This window comes from Hyaena hyaena, unplaced genomic scaffold (genome assembly GCF_003009895.1).
Source record: "Hyaena hyaena isolate Hyena2069 unplaced genomic scaffold, ASM300989v1 scaffold_1645, whole genome shotgun sequence".
NCBI lineage: Eukaryota > Metazoa > Chordata > Mammalia > Carnivora > Hyaenidae > Hyaena > Hyaena hyaena.
Window position 1 is genome coordinate 155,298 of NW_024082283.1, and position 14,760 is coordinate 170,057.

A 14,760-nucleotide genomic window follows, 5' to 3' on the forward strand; every position below is an offset into this window, starting at 1 on the left:
GAGAAAAGCAATTCTGAAGTGATTTTTAGAGGTACTTTAGGACTTGGCATTTTAAAAAATGTTAGGAGGTGCGCCTGGGTGGCTTAGTCGGTTAAGCGTCCGACTTTCGCTTAGGTCATGATCTCGCGGTTTGTGGGTTCGAGCCCCGCGTCGGGCTCTGTGCTGACTGCCAGCTCAGAGCCTGGAGCCTATTTCAGAGTCTGTGTCTCCCTCTCTCTCTGACCCTCCCCTGCTCACGCTGTCTCTCTCACCCTAGCTCTCCTAAAAATAAAAATAAAAATATTAAAAAAAAAATAAAAATAAAAAAAAAATAAAAAATGTTAGGAATCATCATCAACAGTAGGAACATGGACCTCAGGCACTCCCCAGGTGTGTGTCCCAGGTGTGTGTATGGGGGGTGAGGGCCCGAGATCACAGGCAAGCAGGGGAAAATGTTCACATAGGTGGGGTTGGATGACTTATCATTTTTGTGCCTCTTCTACAAGTCTGAAATTATTTCCAAAAGAAAATATGAATGTATTAACAAAAAAGGCACCGACACCTAGGAGCATCTAAAGGAGACATCTTAGGGGCGCCTGGGTCAGTCGGTTAAGCATCTGACTTTGGCTCAGGTCATGATTTCATGGTTCGTGGGTTTGAGCCCCGTGTCGAGCTCTGTGCTGACAGCTGGCTCAGAGCCTGGAGCCTGTTTCAGATTCTGTCTCTCTCTCTCTTTCTGACCCTCCCCTGCTCACACTCTCTCTCTCTCAGAAATAAATAAAACATTTTAAAAAGTTAAAAAAGGAGACATCAGAGAGAAACAGAATAGAGGGCCAGACTTTCTGATAATGGACCCCTCGGTGGCCCTGAAGTTGACAGCGAGACCCACCCTAGGGGTTACCTCTGTGGAAGGAGAGACATGCTCATGGGTTAGGCTGGGAACAAGAGTTCAGAGGGCAAATATATATAAATTAATATATTTAATTAATATACATTAATTATTACCAGAGCCACACTCAGCTCAGGATGGGAGTGAGGGGTAGACAGGTGAAGAGGACAACTGAGCTTGGTGATTGTGGTAGAGACAGGAACCTAGTACACAGTCCCAGACCCTGCCATGTGACTGAGGCCATGAGATCATCTCTCCCCAAGGATACATGAGTGGAAGTGAGGTGTCACCTCCCAACTAAGCCAGTGTGGCCTTCCCCACATGCTCCAGTGGGCCAGTGGAGAGCAGATACACTAGGGACAGAGCCTAGATCCCCAAATCACCACATGGAGCACAGTTCCCCTCCCATCCACATACAAGCAATAGCAACAAACACAAGACTGTCATGTGAGTGAAGAAATAAATCCTTTATTAGGCTAAGCATCTGTGATTCGGTCATCATTACAACAGACTGCCTGCTCAAACACTATGACAGAAAGAGGCACCAGTTTATCTACAAGAAGCAGTTAAGTTTTATGCTCAGGCAACAGAAACAATGCTCTAATCTGAGATCAAATGCAAAAATCTGAAGATCATCTTATGTAGCCCACAGAGTTAAGTTTCCACTTGTCCAGGGAGACACATCTCATCAACCCTTGTTAGTGTTTTCAACGTGCTTTGATCATGATCCTCCACCCTGAGTAAGAAATACATCTTACATTGCAACCAAGTCTCAGATTTAGATAATGTAGCTGAAAAGTTTCACAAAACAATATTTGCCTTTACTACACAACAAATTTTTACCCTACTTAATTCTACTTCATTGATTTGCAATGACGACAACCGCCCACTAATTTGATTTCACAATTCACTAGTGGGCTGAGACGCATGGTTTGAAAACACTGCATTACAAGGCTCCAAGCATTTTTGTGATCTTTGTGAAGCCACTCCACACACACAGACACGTGCTTAACTAGGACACGATTTGCTATTGAGAATTCAGAAGCGAACCTGACATCAGGGGGTTCCAAAAAGACCAAAGAGCTTGAACAGAAGCCCTGGGGAGCTTGAACAAGAGAATAGAGACAAAGCTGACTTCAGCAAGGGCCGGCGATCACACACTTTAAGGCAACTCTACACTTTGCACAATGACAAATGTTTCAATGTGTGGGTGGTGCTAAAATGGCTACGAAAGAGAGGGGAATCTTCTTTCCCACCTGACAGCTCGTGCTTGCACATGGGCATCTGCATGGGTGTGTTTACAAGGAGACGAAGGCTGCCCGTGGGCCCTTCTGGGTTCTAAGTGCTTTGGCCACATTAGCTCATTTAGAGAACAGAAAGACTGACATCCACACAGATACTGCAGGAAGCCACGCAGGGGTTTCAAAGCAGCGGATACATTGCTCGGGAAATCTGGCAGGCAAGGTTGTCCTGTAGGGACACTTAGAGCAAAGCAGCTCATCTCTGAGCCTCAGGCTGCACAGGGAAAACATCACCTGCCACACATCCCGGGAGCCCACGGAGCCTCCCGCCGGCATGGGTGCCACACGCAGCAGGGTGGGGGCCCAGGGCCCTCCCCAGTGCGTAGGCTTTCTCCTTCTCGTGGGTCTTCTGGTGCTCGGCCAGGGCCAGGCTGAAGTGGAAGGTCTTCCAGCAGCCCTGGCACGCGTACAGCTTCCTGCCACTGTGGCTTCGGAGATGGTCGATGAAATGGGAGATCCACGCAAAGGTCTCCCCACACTCGCTGCACGAGTAGGGCTTCCCTCGGGACAGCCCAGGCTCATCGGCAGCAGAGCAGCCTGCGCCCAGGGACACTGCGCCGTCACCGGCTGCAGCGGGCTCCTTCACGTGGTGCTGCTGGGGGTGGCTCACGCTGGAGACATGCTCAGGGCATGTCTGCCCACCCACATCCTTCGAGTGGGGCCTCTTTCTTCCAAGGCCTTGGCGCGGGGCGGCTGGAGCTACGGGCACAGTAGGGCTCTCCCCAGCTGTGCCCCTGTCCTGGGCTGGCTCCCGGATGACTGACTGCCTCTGGGCTCTGGGGACGGGGCTTGGTTCCCTCTCCTGAGGATCTGGAACCTTCTGCGGCTGCTCTTCCTCCTCCGGAGCAGCACCCGTCAAGGGACAAACAAGAATTTCCCTCGTGAGGCTCTCCATCAGCGTCTCGCACAAGCTCTCCTTACTTTCCTGCCACCTCTTGCCCCCTGAAACAAGGTCACGATGTGAGCAGTCCCATCTCCCAGGGCTCAAGAAAAGCAAGCTGCTATGTGAGCAGGAAACTTACTAAAGGCGCAGGCCAGGGACTGTGAGCACGGACAGGATGGAAAGCTGGGGCAAGGGGGAAGCGGGTGAGGACGTGAGACGGCTCTGCATGCACACTGTCGGTCAATTCCTTCTACAAACCCGGGGGCAACGGGTTCATACAAGATCACTGAGAAGACTGCCGTGTGTCCCCATCTGCCTTCTCTTTCCTGGCAGTCCCTGAGCTCACGACTGCCCGCCTGCCGGCACTCTCAGCCTGCCTTGCAGCTGAAGTGGCCATGTGAGCAAGCTCTGGCCAATGGGATGGATGCACAAGTGTAAGGGGTGTGGAGGGGCTTCCTCCTTCCTGCAGCTGTGGATGTGGGAGCCGCAGCAGCCATCCTGAACCTCCACTGGACACTGGCAATGGAGCCATGAGCTGGGGGGAATCTGCGTCCCTCACCGGGAAGGGCCAAATGATCCCTTGTGCAGTGACTAACGTGTTACAATGGCGGACCCCAATGAAGCCTGTCTCCTGGGATCTGGGCCTTTGGTGTGTGCCTCCCACACACACGTACACATACAAACCATGCACACTGGCTTGGTCACGTGACCTACTATGGTCTATGAGACATTAAGCATGCACGATGCAAGCAAAGGCTTGCAAAGCACCTGCACAATGGTACTTCCCCTCCTGGAATGCTCCAGAACCCAGCTGCCATGCCGTGAGCAGGCTCAAGCTAACCACTTGGAGAGGCAACACGGAGAACACGGGTTGACGGCCTCAGCAGAGCTGCCTGGCAAGAGCCAGCACTAACTGCCGCTGGTGTGAGACAGACTGCCCGGGACACTCCAGCTCAGCCAAGCGTCCCGACGACTATGGCTGTGTACACGGCCTAGCAGCCAGCAAGGGGAGCAGAACAGACCCCCGGCCCAGTCAATCCACAAGATCCTAACAACCCACACTGATGTTGTTTAGGAGATTCAGTTTGGTGGCAGTTTGTTACATAGCGCAGATGGTTACAAAAGCTAGATTCCTGCTTCCTGCTTGGACACTGGGGTGGGGAGCGGCCAAAGTACGGGACAGGTGGTGGGAGAAGAGAGAGGTCAAAGTTGAGAAGCTGTGAGGAGCTTCTACCAGCCTCAGAAAGGCACCCCCTCTGCCCTGGCCTCACTATAACTCTTAGGCCTCACCTGAGAAGCTGCCTTCCGGCGGTTCTGTATCAACCAACCGAAGCTCCTCAGTCTCCAGCCTGCAGGGGTCATCGGGCTGGGCGAGCTGAAACCCTGAGTGGGATCAGAAAACACAAAAACTGAGAGAGACACTGAAACCAGAATAGAAAGTAGCCGACAATGCGTCTCAAGTCCCACAGGCTGGCCAGGGGAGGCAGCAAGGCCTCAGTCCTTTCCTCTGCCCTGGGACACTCACCAAAGCTGCCTCGCTCAGAGCGCCGGAGTGCTGGGGGCTCTGAGAACACGGGGGAAGGGGTGAAGAGGGTCCCCCGAGACAGAGCGGAGGGCCAATAGGGAAGTGGGGAAATTCAACGCAAAGTCAGAAAAGAACGTTAACACTACAGCCATAAAGAGCTTGGAAGTCTGTGCTGGGGCCTGTGTTGTGGGCAGTGATGTCCACTCAAGGCGGAAGAGCCATGAAGGCCGAGAGGCCCCATCTGTGCACCAAGGACGACAGTAAAGTTGACGACTGGGGCCAGGCGGCCTTTCCACATTCAGAAGCTATGGGTCCTACAAGCAGGGGCTGCAAACTCAAAAGCCCAGGGCTCTGGCAAGGCTCAGCCCTGTAGACTGAGAAGGGTGGGGCCAAGGTGGGGACACCAACGAACTCATTCACAGTCAAATTCGTTTAAAACACTGTAGGGCCTTGGGGTGCCTGAGTGGCTCAAGTAGGTTAAGGTTCCTGCTTTGGCTCAGGTCACAATCTCGTGGTTCTTGGGTTTGACCTGCATTGGGCGCTGTCCTGTATGCATGGAGCGTGCTTCAGAGCCTCTGCCTCCCTCTCTCTACCCTTTCCCCACCTACATGTGTGCTCTCTCTCAAAAATGAATACACACACTGGAGCGCCTGGGTGGCTCAGTCGGCTGAGCGTCCGACTTTGGCTCAGGTCATGATCTCACGGTTCGTGGGTTCGAGCCCCACGTCGGGCTCTGTGCTGACAGCTAGCCCAGCGCCTGGAGCCTGTTTCAGATTCTGTATCTCCCTCTCTCTCTCTGACCCTCCCCTGCTCACGCTGTCTCTTAGAAATAAATAAAAACATTTAAAAAAAAAAAAAAAAAAAAAAAGAATAAACACTGGGATGCCTGGTCATCACCTTGTGGTTCATGGGTTTGAGCCCTGTGTGTTAGGCTCTGTGCTGACAGCTCAGAGACTGGAACCTGCTTTGGATTCTGTGTCTCCCTCTCTCTCTGCCCCTCCCCTGCCCGTGCTCTCTCAAAAATAAATATTAAATTTTTTTTAAATAAATAGGGGCGCCTGGGTGGCTTAGTCGCTTAAGCGTCCGACTTTCGCTTGGGTCATGATCTCGCGGTTCGTGGGTTCGAGCCCCACATCGGGCTCTGTGCTGACTGCCGGCTCAGAGCCTGGAGCCTATTTCAGAGTCTGTATCTCCCTCTCTCTCTGACCCTCCCCTGCTCACGCTGTCTCTCTCTCTCTCCCAGAAATAAATAAAAATATTAAAAAATAAATAAACAAACATTAAAAAAACAAACACTGTGGGGCCTTAACCAAAGTTCCATGTGGGAGTCAGAATCCCCTAGGCCAAAGCTCCTGAGAGAGGACACAGGGTGCAGCATGAGGCTGTGGGGGACAAGTCTCACCCCACAGGAGCAGTTTCCGGAAGGTCTTCAGGTTCTCCTCTGCCGGGTCCAGGTGGCCCCATTCCCCCAGGTACAGAGGCACCTCCGGAAACGTCAACTTCTGAAACGGCAGCACCACCACAGCTGAGGCTTCCCGTCCAGAGAGAGGGTGGACCCTCGACCACAGCGAGCACAGCGGGGGTGGCACCATCCTGAGGGTGCCCACCCACCACCTAGCAGGCCCTGGACCCAGATCCCAGGTTAACACGGGGGCTGGGTTTCTGGCCTCAGCACCATGGACTTTCTTCTGGCAGAGCCTGTCCCAGGCACTGCAGGACGTTTCCCGACCCTTCCCTCTGGTGTCAGCAGCACCTCCTCCCCCACCCAAATACGACAACCAGAACTGTACCCACAGATCACCGAATGTCTCCTGGAGGGACAAAACCCCAAAGTCTCCTATCTCCTTCGTCCCTGTACAGGCCCCAGGCTGGCACCCGGGGGAGAGGGGTAAGCCACGCTTACTGCCCTTAGGATAAGCAGACAGTCGCCCATGACAAAGGCCACAGAGTAGACAGCGCCACGGGGCCCACAAAGGCTGGGGGATGTGTCTTCCGGGCAGGGGAAAGGGCATGTTCAGGCCCAGAGTGCAGAAGAGGGCACGGGAGTGGGGAGGGGAGCCTGCGGGACAGGGGCAGCTGGCCTGGCAGGAAGTGAGGCGGCAGAACAGCACACCCACCCGGAAGAAACAACAGAACAGGGCACTGGAAGCAGCTAGAGGGACTGGGGCCAGGCAGTCACCACAAACCAGGTTGGTGGGGGGCTGACAGAAAGGGACCACCTGTCCAGCACTCCCAAGGGGGCACTTGGGCCCCTTTGCTCTGATTCCAGAGACTTCTCCCTGCCTCACCCTCACCCACTCTTGCCTTCCGGGGGAGGGAGCAGCCTAGGTGTGCAGCCCAGGAACCTCAGCCCAGATCCCCCCTCCTGTGGCTGGGCCCCCTTCTCTCCCCGAGGGGGGCAGCTGGCAGCATATTAAGGATGGGGGCAGGGAGAGAGCCTAATAAGCTAGGGGGACAGCTCCGCCTCCCTGGGGACAGGCCCTGTGAACCCTGGGTAAGAGAGACTCCACCCACCTTCGGCTCAGCCTCTGCAGGCTTGGGCGGCTCGGGCTTCTTGTCCCCGGCGCACTCCTGTTCCAGAAGCGCAGGGTCTGCAGCAGGACAGGCTGGGAGAAGGGGACACAGACCTGAGCAGACTAGTGTCACAGAGCTGGGAAGCCCAAGCCAATCAGGGAGACCCCACTGCCCCCCCGTGCACAGGCCCCAGGAAGAGAGTGAAGAGTTGTCAGACTCAGAGGCAGAAGATCTGAGCACTCATGTCACGGTAGGTCTCAGGCTCAAGGGACCCTACAATTGTCTTCAGTGACAGAACAGAACAACGAAGAAGAAAGCAAGGTTAATAGTGGCCCCAGAAATTTTAACGAAAGCCACAAAGCAGGTAACACTTTTTTACCCATTAGATTGGTGGAAATCTTAAAAGGCAATGACACAACACGGCACAGATGTGGGCAAACAGGCACCTCGTTCACTGGCAGCATACGTGCTACAAAACTTCCGCACAACCACGCAGAAATGTCCTTTGTCCAGTGATCCTGAGGAACCCGCCTACACACACAAAACGTCCACACCAGGCACATGCCTGTAGACATTTCACAGCACATTTGTAGGAAGAGGCAGAAACCTTAATGGCCGTAAATCTCAACTCCAGGTCAAGGAAGGGCGGATCCTGTGAAATGCCAAGAAGGTAAGGAGTTGGCACTGGGTGAGGACACGGCCCTGCGTGAGGAGACGGCACTGGCCACTGCCTGGATGGGCCTGGGTGGGTGAGACGTTGCTCCATGCCAACAGCACAAGCTCCAGCACGAGTCAAATCGTCTCCAGGGAAACTGGCCACAAACTCTGCGCAGGCTCATGGCTGAGATATGTGCCCGCACGAGATGAAGGAACGCAAGGCAGGGCACAGTACTTGGTGTTAGTTGGGGTGGGGAGATTTTCTTTGTATCTCAATGCTTTCAGTGTTTACGGTAAAGCACGTTAACCTGCATAATCTTTGAAGATAAATTATAAGTAGCCGTCACATTCACCAGAATCTACACGAAGAAATCAGAGTTACAGCACAGACTGCCAGGCCTCGGCTTCCATGAGAACCTCCATGGAGTCTCCCTCATGCCTGCCCCCAACGCAGCCCTGGCCCACACCCGCCCCAGGGCTAGCTGGCCACTCACAGGTGTCGGGGGCTGCCTCGGCCTCACTGGGTTCCACGTCTTCGCTAGGTTCTACATCTTCACCCGGTTCCACGTCTTCACCGGAACTCACGGGCCCATCTGGTAATAACAGCAGGTGGCAAAGGCTCAGTGTGGTTCCCACACTGCCCCTCGCTCAAAGCTGTGGACAGCCCCACAGCAGACTCAACAGCATCCCCGTTTACACTTGAAGGGACGTTAGAGATGTGCTAACAGTCAAACAGTGACCCTGCAGGGGACAAAGGCTCCAGGACCCCATCACCAGCAGTCCCTCAGGCGTCGCCCTCTGATATGGTGGAGACTCCGCCCACCCAGCCCCAGTGCTCCTCTTCCCGTACTGAGGGAGTAGAAATAGATGCCCAGAACATTTACTGTTTTTAAGGGGCTGGATCCCCTTGCTTCCTTCTATCTGGAGGGCCGATGTGAGGGCAGGAGCCGAAGCAGCCTTCCCAGCCCATGAGGCAACTCTGGGCAGGGTGGTAGGGCTGTTTCCCTGCGAAGGAGCTACCCCAGCAGCTTAGGGCTGCTCACCTCTGTGCCTTATACACAGAATCCAACTCTCAGGCTGACCGGAGTTTGGGCCCTATGCTGTCAACTTTACTCCTCCCAGGGCTGACCATCCTCTTCCTAGCTCTTCTGAGCTGTGCTCTCCTCTGGGGTTGTGGCCTCACCTGGCTCCTCCAGGGCCATGCCGAGGTCCTTCACCAGGGAGGCTGCCTTCTGGCAGCTCTCAGGATTCTGGGCCACCACCTGGGACCGTACTGTGTCAGGCAGGGCGCTCAGGAACTGCTCCAGCACCAGCAGCTCCAGCATCTGCTCTTTGGAGTGCGCCTCGGGCTGCAGCCACTGGCGGCACAGCTCATACAGCTGGTCCAGGGCCTGGTGGGGCCCGGCCGCTTCCTGGTAGATGAAGTTCCGGAAATGGAGGCGGGAGGACTCAAGGTTGGCAGGGAGCTCCCCGAGGCCACTCCTGGAGTCCTCCTGCTGGTCCTCAGCAGCTGACCCTAGCATGGGCAGTTCTGGGGGGGCTGGGGAGCTCCTGGGGGTGGCAAACGCCTTCTCCAAAGGCAACATCTTTCCAAACTTGCGCCGGGAAATGCGACTGGCCAGGGACAGGGCACCTGTCGTGGAGGGCAAGTTCACGTAACTGCAGCTGCAACGGAGAGACACCAGGTATGGCGAGATGCTCTGGGATCTCAGCCCAGTCCAGACCTGCACAGGACAGACAGACAAGCCTACACAGTGAGAAGCAAGCCATGGGGCATCCAGACCACAACACGGGGCTGAGCTCTTCAGCCTCACCCTCCATGCCCAGAGTCCACGCCGATTTCCAAGCAATCTGCTTGTTAAGTATCAGCAGTCTTGTACGTGTACACATAAAAATGAACATTAAAAGTTGGAGATGACAACACACTTTGTAAGACAACTATTACCAGGATTAAAAAAACAGTCAGGAGAAAGAAAAGTTACAGGACGATCTCACTTTCAGAGATAAAAAATGTAAAACATGACTAAGTTCATTCCAACAACGTATACTCGATGTATGGGGTATCATGCCAGATTTGGATAGATCCCAGATTTCCTGCCACGTCTGGGAGGGCTAAGCACTAAGACTGTTCCTCTTCCTAAGACAACTAAAAATCTGAATACAGCTGACTCTTGAACAATACAGGTTTGAACGGCATGGGTCCACTTTAAGAAGGATTTTCTCTAAAAATACATTACGATACCGTAAACACACTTTCTCTTTGGTAAAATGTTAACACTTTTTCCCTAACTCGCTTTATCATAAGAATACAGTACATGATATATATATAATGTATACAGTACAGGTTAATTGACTATTTACGTGGCCAGTAAGGCTTCGGTCAACAGCAGACTATCGGCAGTCAAGTTTTGGGAAGTCAAAAGTTATATGCAGATTTTCAGGTATGCCCTAACCCTCACCTTGTTCAAGGGTCAACAATGCAGATCAATGGACAACCAGCATCTATTTCTGGAAATGACTCAGGACTGCACAGACCTGGCCTGACCCACCCACAGAGCCAGGTGGGAGGCAGAGGTTGGCCAGGAGTAGGGTTCAATGGCAGGGAGAGGGGAGGGACTGTGGTGTTTAGGGGGGGGGGGGGGGGGGGGGGGAGTTCAGGTCCTGTCAGCCTCCTCCCTTCCCCGAGCTGATTCTGATGGGCAGTAGCTAGATTTGGGATCTTCAGGTGAAATCTCCTGGTTGTTCCCCTTGGCAAACGCCGAGCAAGCCGAACGACAGAACCCGGCAAGGCAGTGGCTGGCCAGGCCTCCAGCGGCTGGCTCCGGGTCGACGACGTTCTCACCGGCCGTGAGCGCCCAGGGACAGAGCTCCAGCCGCTCCCCGGGCCTGCGGCGTCTGCACTTCTCCTCGCAGACCTGGAAGGGCCCCACAGACACCTCTGGGAGGGGGACGCCCCCAAAGAGAGCCCTGTGGGACTGCTCCCCCGGGCTGAGCCACGGAAACCAACCACGTTTTCTTCCGAACATGCCTGAGAACTTAGGAAAGCGTGTGTGAGCACAGCTGTGGTGAGGATGTTTCCTCAGCAACCCCACTTTTCCAGAGAACACTCTGCGATGCAGGACCGGGCGTCAGTGACTTCCTCCCGGCAAAGCGAAGACTTGCTCTGAAATTTCACCAGCGCCTGGGGCCGGGGACCTCGGGGCCGTGGGGTTGTCATACGGGACTCCAGGTACTGGCCCAGCAAATCCACAGACACAGAAAGCAGCTCCGTGGCTGCCAGGCGCAGGCGAGGGGGTTAGGGCCAGAGCGACTGCTGCCGGGGCAGCCCTCCTTCACGGAGTGATGACAATGTCGTAAAACCAGATGTGGTGCTGGCTGTACAACTGCGAACACGCACAAAACCACTGAAGTGCACGCTTTACAGGCGACCTCTTTTGGTTTGGCAGTTACACCTCAATAAAGCTGCTGGAAAGTAGAGGAAAAAGCTAGCAGAGATGGAAGTGCCGACCACTCCGCTCGCCGACAGCCCAGGCTGAGCAGAGAGGTCCGTGTCCGTCAAGGAAGAAAAAGCCCTCTGGGGCCACCCTTCTCACTGCCCTCCCCTCATCTCCTCCCCTCCATTCCCTGGCACAACCCCTACCTCATCCCACCCTGTTCCCCGTGGCGGCTCCGCTGTCCTAGGCGGGTCTGGGCTCTGAAGGGTCCCCCAGGGAGACGCTCCCTCCACTGCCTGCTCAGTCCTTCCCATCCACACCTCCTCACTCCCCCCCCCCCTGCCTTCCACCTGCCTCCTGCACTGGAACACGAACCACAGGACAGCAGGGGCTGCTCAGTGGTAGGTCTCTGGACTGACTGGCTCAGCACCTGCTGACTGCATAAACCGTTTTCACCGAGAGCCTCGCTGGCTGTGCCGAATTTTCACTGGCTATTACTCCCTGGGATCAGGCTGGTAATATATTTGGAAGCTAAACGTACAAGTGGGATACGTGGACCACTGGGCCTGTGCTGTGACCCACTGCAGCCCATAGGAGACAGCCTAACCCCCGCCACCCACTATGACCGTGCTCACAACCTGGTCATGCTGCTGTGAGGATGTCCTTGTTAGGCAGAGGGACCAAACTCCTTCCTGTTCCCAGAGTCCTTGAGCGAGGCCGTTCCCCACTGCCCAAACTCCTCTTGGCTCATTCACCAGGCAGACTTCCCCCATCACACACATATCTCAGGGCCACTCAGGATTTGCCTCAGATGCAGATGGAAATTTCCTGGAGCCCAGACTCCCCCTGCACCCCCATGGACATGTCTGAAGCTGAGCCCGTGGGCCTTGCCCTTCTGGTCCTGGGATGCAGAGGAAGCCATGGTGGCGGGGGGGGGGGGGGGGGGGGGGGGGGGGGGGGGGGGGGGGAGGAGAAGAGGGCAGCGGAGTTTAGCAGCCCTGGAGGCCTCCTGCAGGCAAATCCTCTTCCCACTGGGCTAAGCAGAGCTCACGCTTAGTTCCCGCCTCTTCAGGCCCAGACCGGCCCCCCTTCCCCTCTCCCCAGTCTCACCTCAGGTTACTCAGGACATTCACAGGGTCTCCCGGCCTCACCCAATAGTTACTCACCAATTACAAAGAGGGGAAAGGTGCCTTCAGACTGGAAAAAACCACACTGCCTTCTGTGGTCCCTGGCAAGAGCACACACTCTGGACCCACCCCAGAGCGGACAGATGCAAAATCAAGAAACCTCCTGCACAACTGGCCCAAAAGCCTCAGGGACAGAACCTGAAGGACAAGAACTCACAGACTCAAGGAACAGCAGCAATACACATGTGGCTCTGTATCAGGAAAGGAAACTTTTACAGGACGTTGTTGTGGGGACTGGCCCAGTGGGAGGCGAGACCCTGGTACGGAGCAGAGGACAGTGAGGTTGTGCACCTTAGCCTCCACGGTGTCAGCTCAGTACATGTGTGTTTGTGAGGGTGGGGGAGGAGGTGGGAAGGGGAGAAGAGGAGGGAGCCTGACAGAGGGAGAGTGGGGAGGAAGTGGGGGATGAGGAGAGAAAATGGCACAACCCGTACAAAATACTAACAGATGAATCTGACAAAAAGGCATGCAATTCTAAGGCCTCTCCTTAGAGCTTTTCCATAAAGTCTTCAATGAAAGGTCTAAAAAATATCTCAGTCGTCCCCACTCTCCCTTGCCGGCCCCTTCCCCAGCAGCATCACTGGCCACCCATTCTTGCCCTCTCTCTTGGATTTCTGCGCCCACCAGAGGGATCCTAGAGCAGGAGCAGACAATTCAAATTGAAGCCGTCCCCAGACCACTGGGAAGAGGCAAGGGGTCTGAGGGCCTCGAGGACCCGGGGGCACAGACAACCCCTCACCCTAGGTCCCACCCCAGACCCACCCTAGGACGGCCCAGAACCACCCCTGATTCAGGTGAACGCACACTAGGGGACCCTCTGCCCCCTCTCTGCTTCCTCCTGGGACGCCACAGGCTGCACCCCCCCCTCCACTAGGGGCACCCTCGACCCTCAAGTCCCCTCTCGTAACCCCCTCCCTCTCCCAAGCCGCAGGACGGTGCCCTTAACCCCTCCCTATTCCCACACCACACCTCGTCCACCTGCGGTCTCTCGGCCCTGCCCCCTCCAACCGCCACCCGGGGGATCGCATCCCCCACCGCACTCGTACTCCCCCCTCCCGGGAGGGGCTCCTCCCCTCCCCCTCCCGGGTCCCCACCCTCTCCTCCCTCTCCTCCCCCGCCCGGGATCGTTCCCTGCCCCCACCTCCGAACGCTGCCGCGCTGCACACACTGGCGGGGCCGCTAGAATCCGCTCAGGAAAAGCACGGTGTAGCGCCCTGCAGAGCCAGACCTACCTCCTGCGTAGCGGGTCCAAGCCGGTTCGAGCCGCCAGGAGCTCGGTGCGATGGCGTCAGGTCAGACTGCGCGTGCGCGCTGGGCCTGCGCGGCGGACTCGACCTCGAGAATGCAGCGGCCCGTTCCCCAGGGCTGGGGCGGAGCGAAGACGCAACGGCTGAAAGGACAGCCAATCAGAGGCAGAGCTGGCCTTGCCCCACGTCTCGTCCCCGGGGTGCAGGCGTTCGAGCCTTAGCAACGCGGTGTAACAGGTGGAGGGGGAAATACCGCCGAGAGAGACTGAGGCAGTGAGAGACAGACCAGGAGACACAGCGACAGGGAGTGACGGAAACAAGAGGACCCAGGACCCGCAAACCCAAGGATGGAGAGAGGGGGACAAGGAGCCCCAGAGGATCAGAGATGGCGGGACACCGAGAGGAGGGGAAAGAGACAAGGGGAGGCGAAAGGCAGAGACACGGTGAAAGGGAGAAAGATCAAAAAGGGGAGCTCGAGGGGTTCCTGGGTGGCTCAGTCTATTACGCTTTGGATTCTTGGTGTCAGCTCAGGTCATAATCTCATTGTTGGTGGGATCGAGCCCCGTGTCGGGCTCTGCACTGACCGCGTGGAGCCTACTGGAGATTCCCTCTGTCTCCCTCTCTTAAAAAAATACTTAAAAAAAGAATTTTAAAAAACTTTTTTAAAAGGGAGATAAGGTCCAGGGGTACCTCAGTCAGTAGAGAACGCGACTCCATCTTGAGGCGGAGGTCGTGAGTTCAAACCCCACATTGGGGGTAGAGCCTACTTTAAAAAGGGGGAGGTCGAGAGATGGGAGACTCAGATATGGATAGAGACCCAGAGACAGTGACCAAGTCAGGGACAGACCAAAACTGTTAGACCCAGAGTTGGGAAAACAGACCCAAAGACAAGAGACTGAGCTAAGAAGACCCAGAGAAGCAGCAGAAACGTGGAGACAACAGAGATGGACTCAGATCCCAAGAAATGGCGGTGGGGACACGCAGAGACAAAGACATGAAGGCACTGGGACCAAGAGAGGCTGATTCGCGAGAAAGGGAGATTGGTTCTGCAGATCCAAGGAACTGATAGAATTTGAAAACTAGCCATGCTGGGGGCTTCAGGAGCCGCTAAAATGGAGGAATATGTAAGAAAGCCAACGGTGGT

General features: G+C 55.4%; 1 protein-coding gene across 5 annotated transcripts in view; it reads right to left on the reverse strand.

Annotated features, from left to right (window-relative positions):
- Window positions 1-1,314: 1,314 nt before the first annotated feature.
- Window positions 1,315-14,760, reverse strand: part of ZSCAN18 (zinc finger and SCAN domain containing 18) — a 31,568-nt gene continuing 18,122 nt past the window's right edge. Inside the window, exons 2-8 of one of the 5 annotated variants that reach the window (XM_039224488.1) lie at window positions 13,602-13,759; window positions 8,932-9,472; window positions 8,243-8,341; window positions 7,092-7,183; window positions 5,980-6,079; window positions 4,343-4,435; window positions 1,315-3,111 (exon numbers count right to left, since the gene is read on the reverse strand). In XM_039224488.1, the coding sequence (XP_039080419.1) occupies window positions 2,366-3,111; window positions 4,343-4,435; window positions 5,980-6,079; window positions 7,092-7,183; window positions 8,243-8,341; window positions 8,932-9,334 (1,533 nt within the window). In that variant the 5' untranslated portion in view covers window positions 9,335-9,472; window positions 13,602-13,759 and the 3' untranslated portion in view covers window positions 1,315-2,365. The other 4 variants (XM_039224485.1, XM_039224486.1, XM_039224489.1 and 1 more) reach the window with 4 other exon arrangements.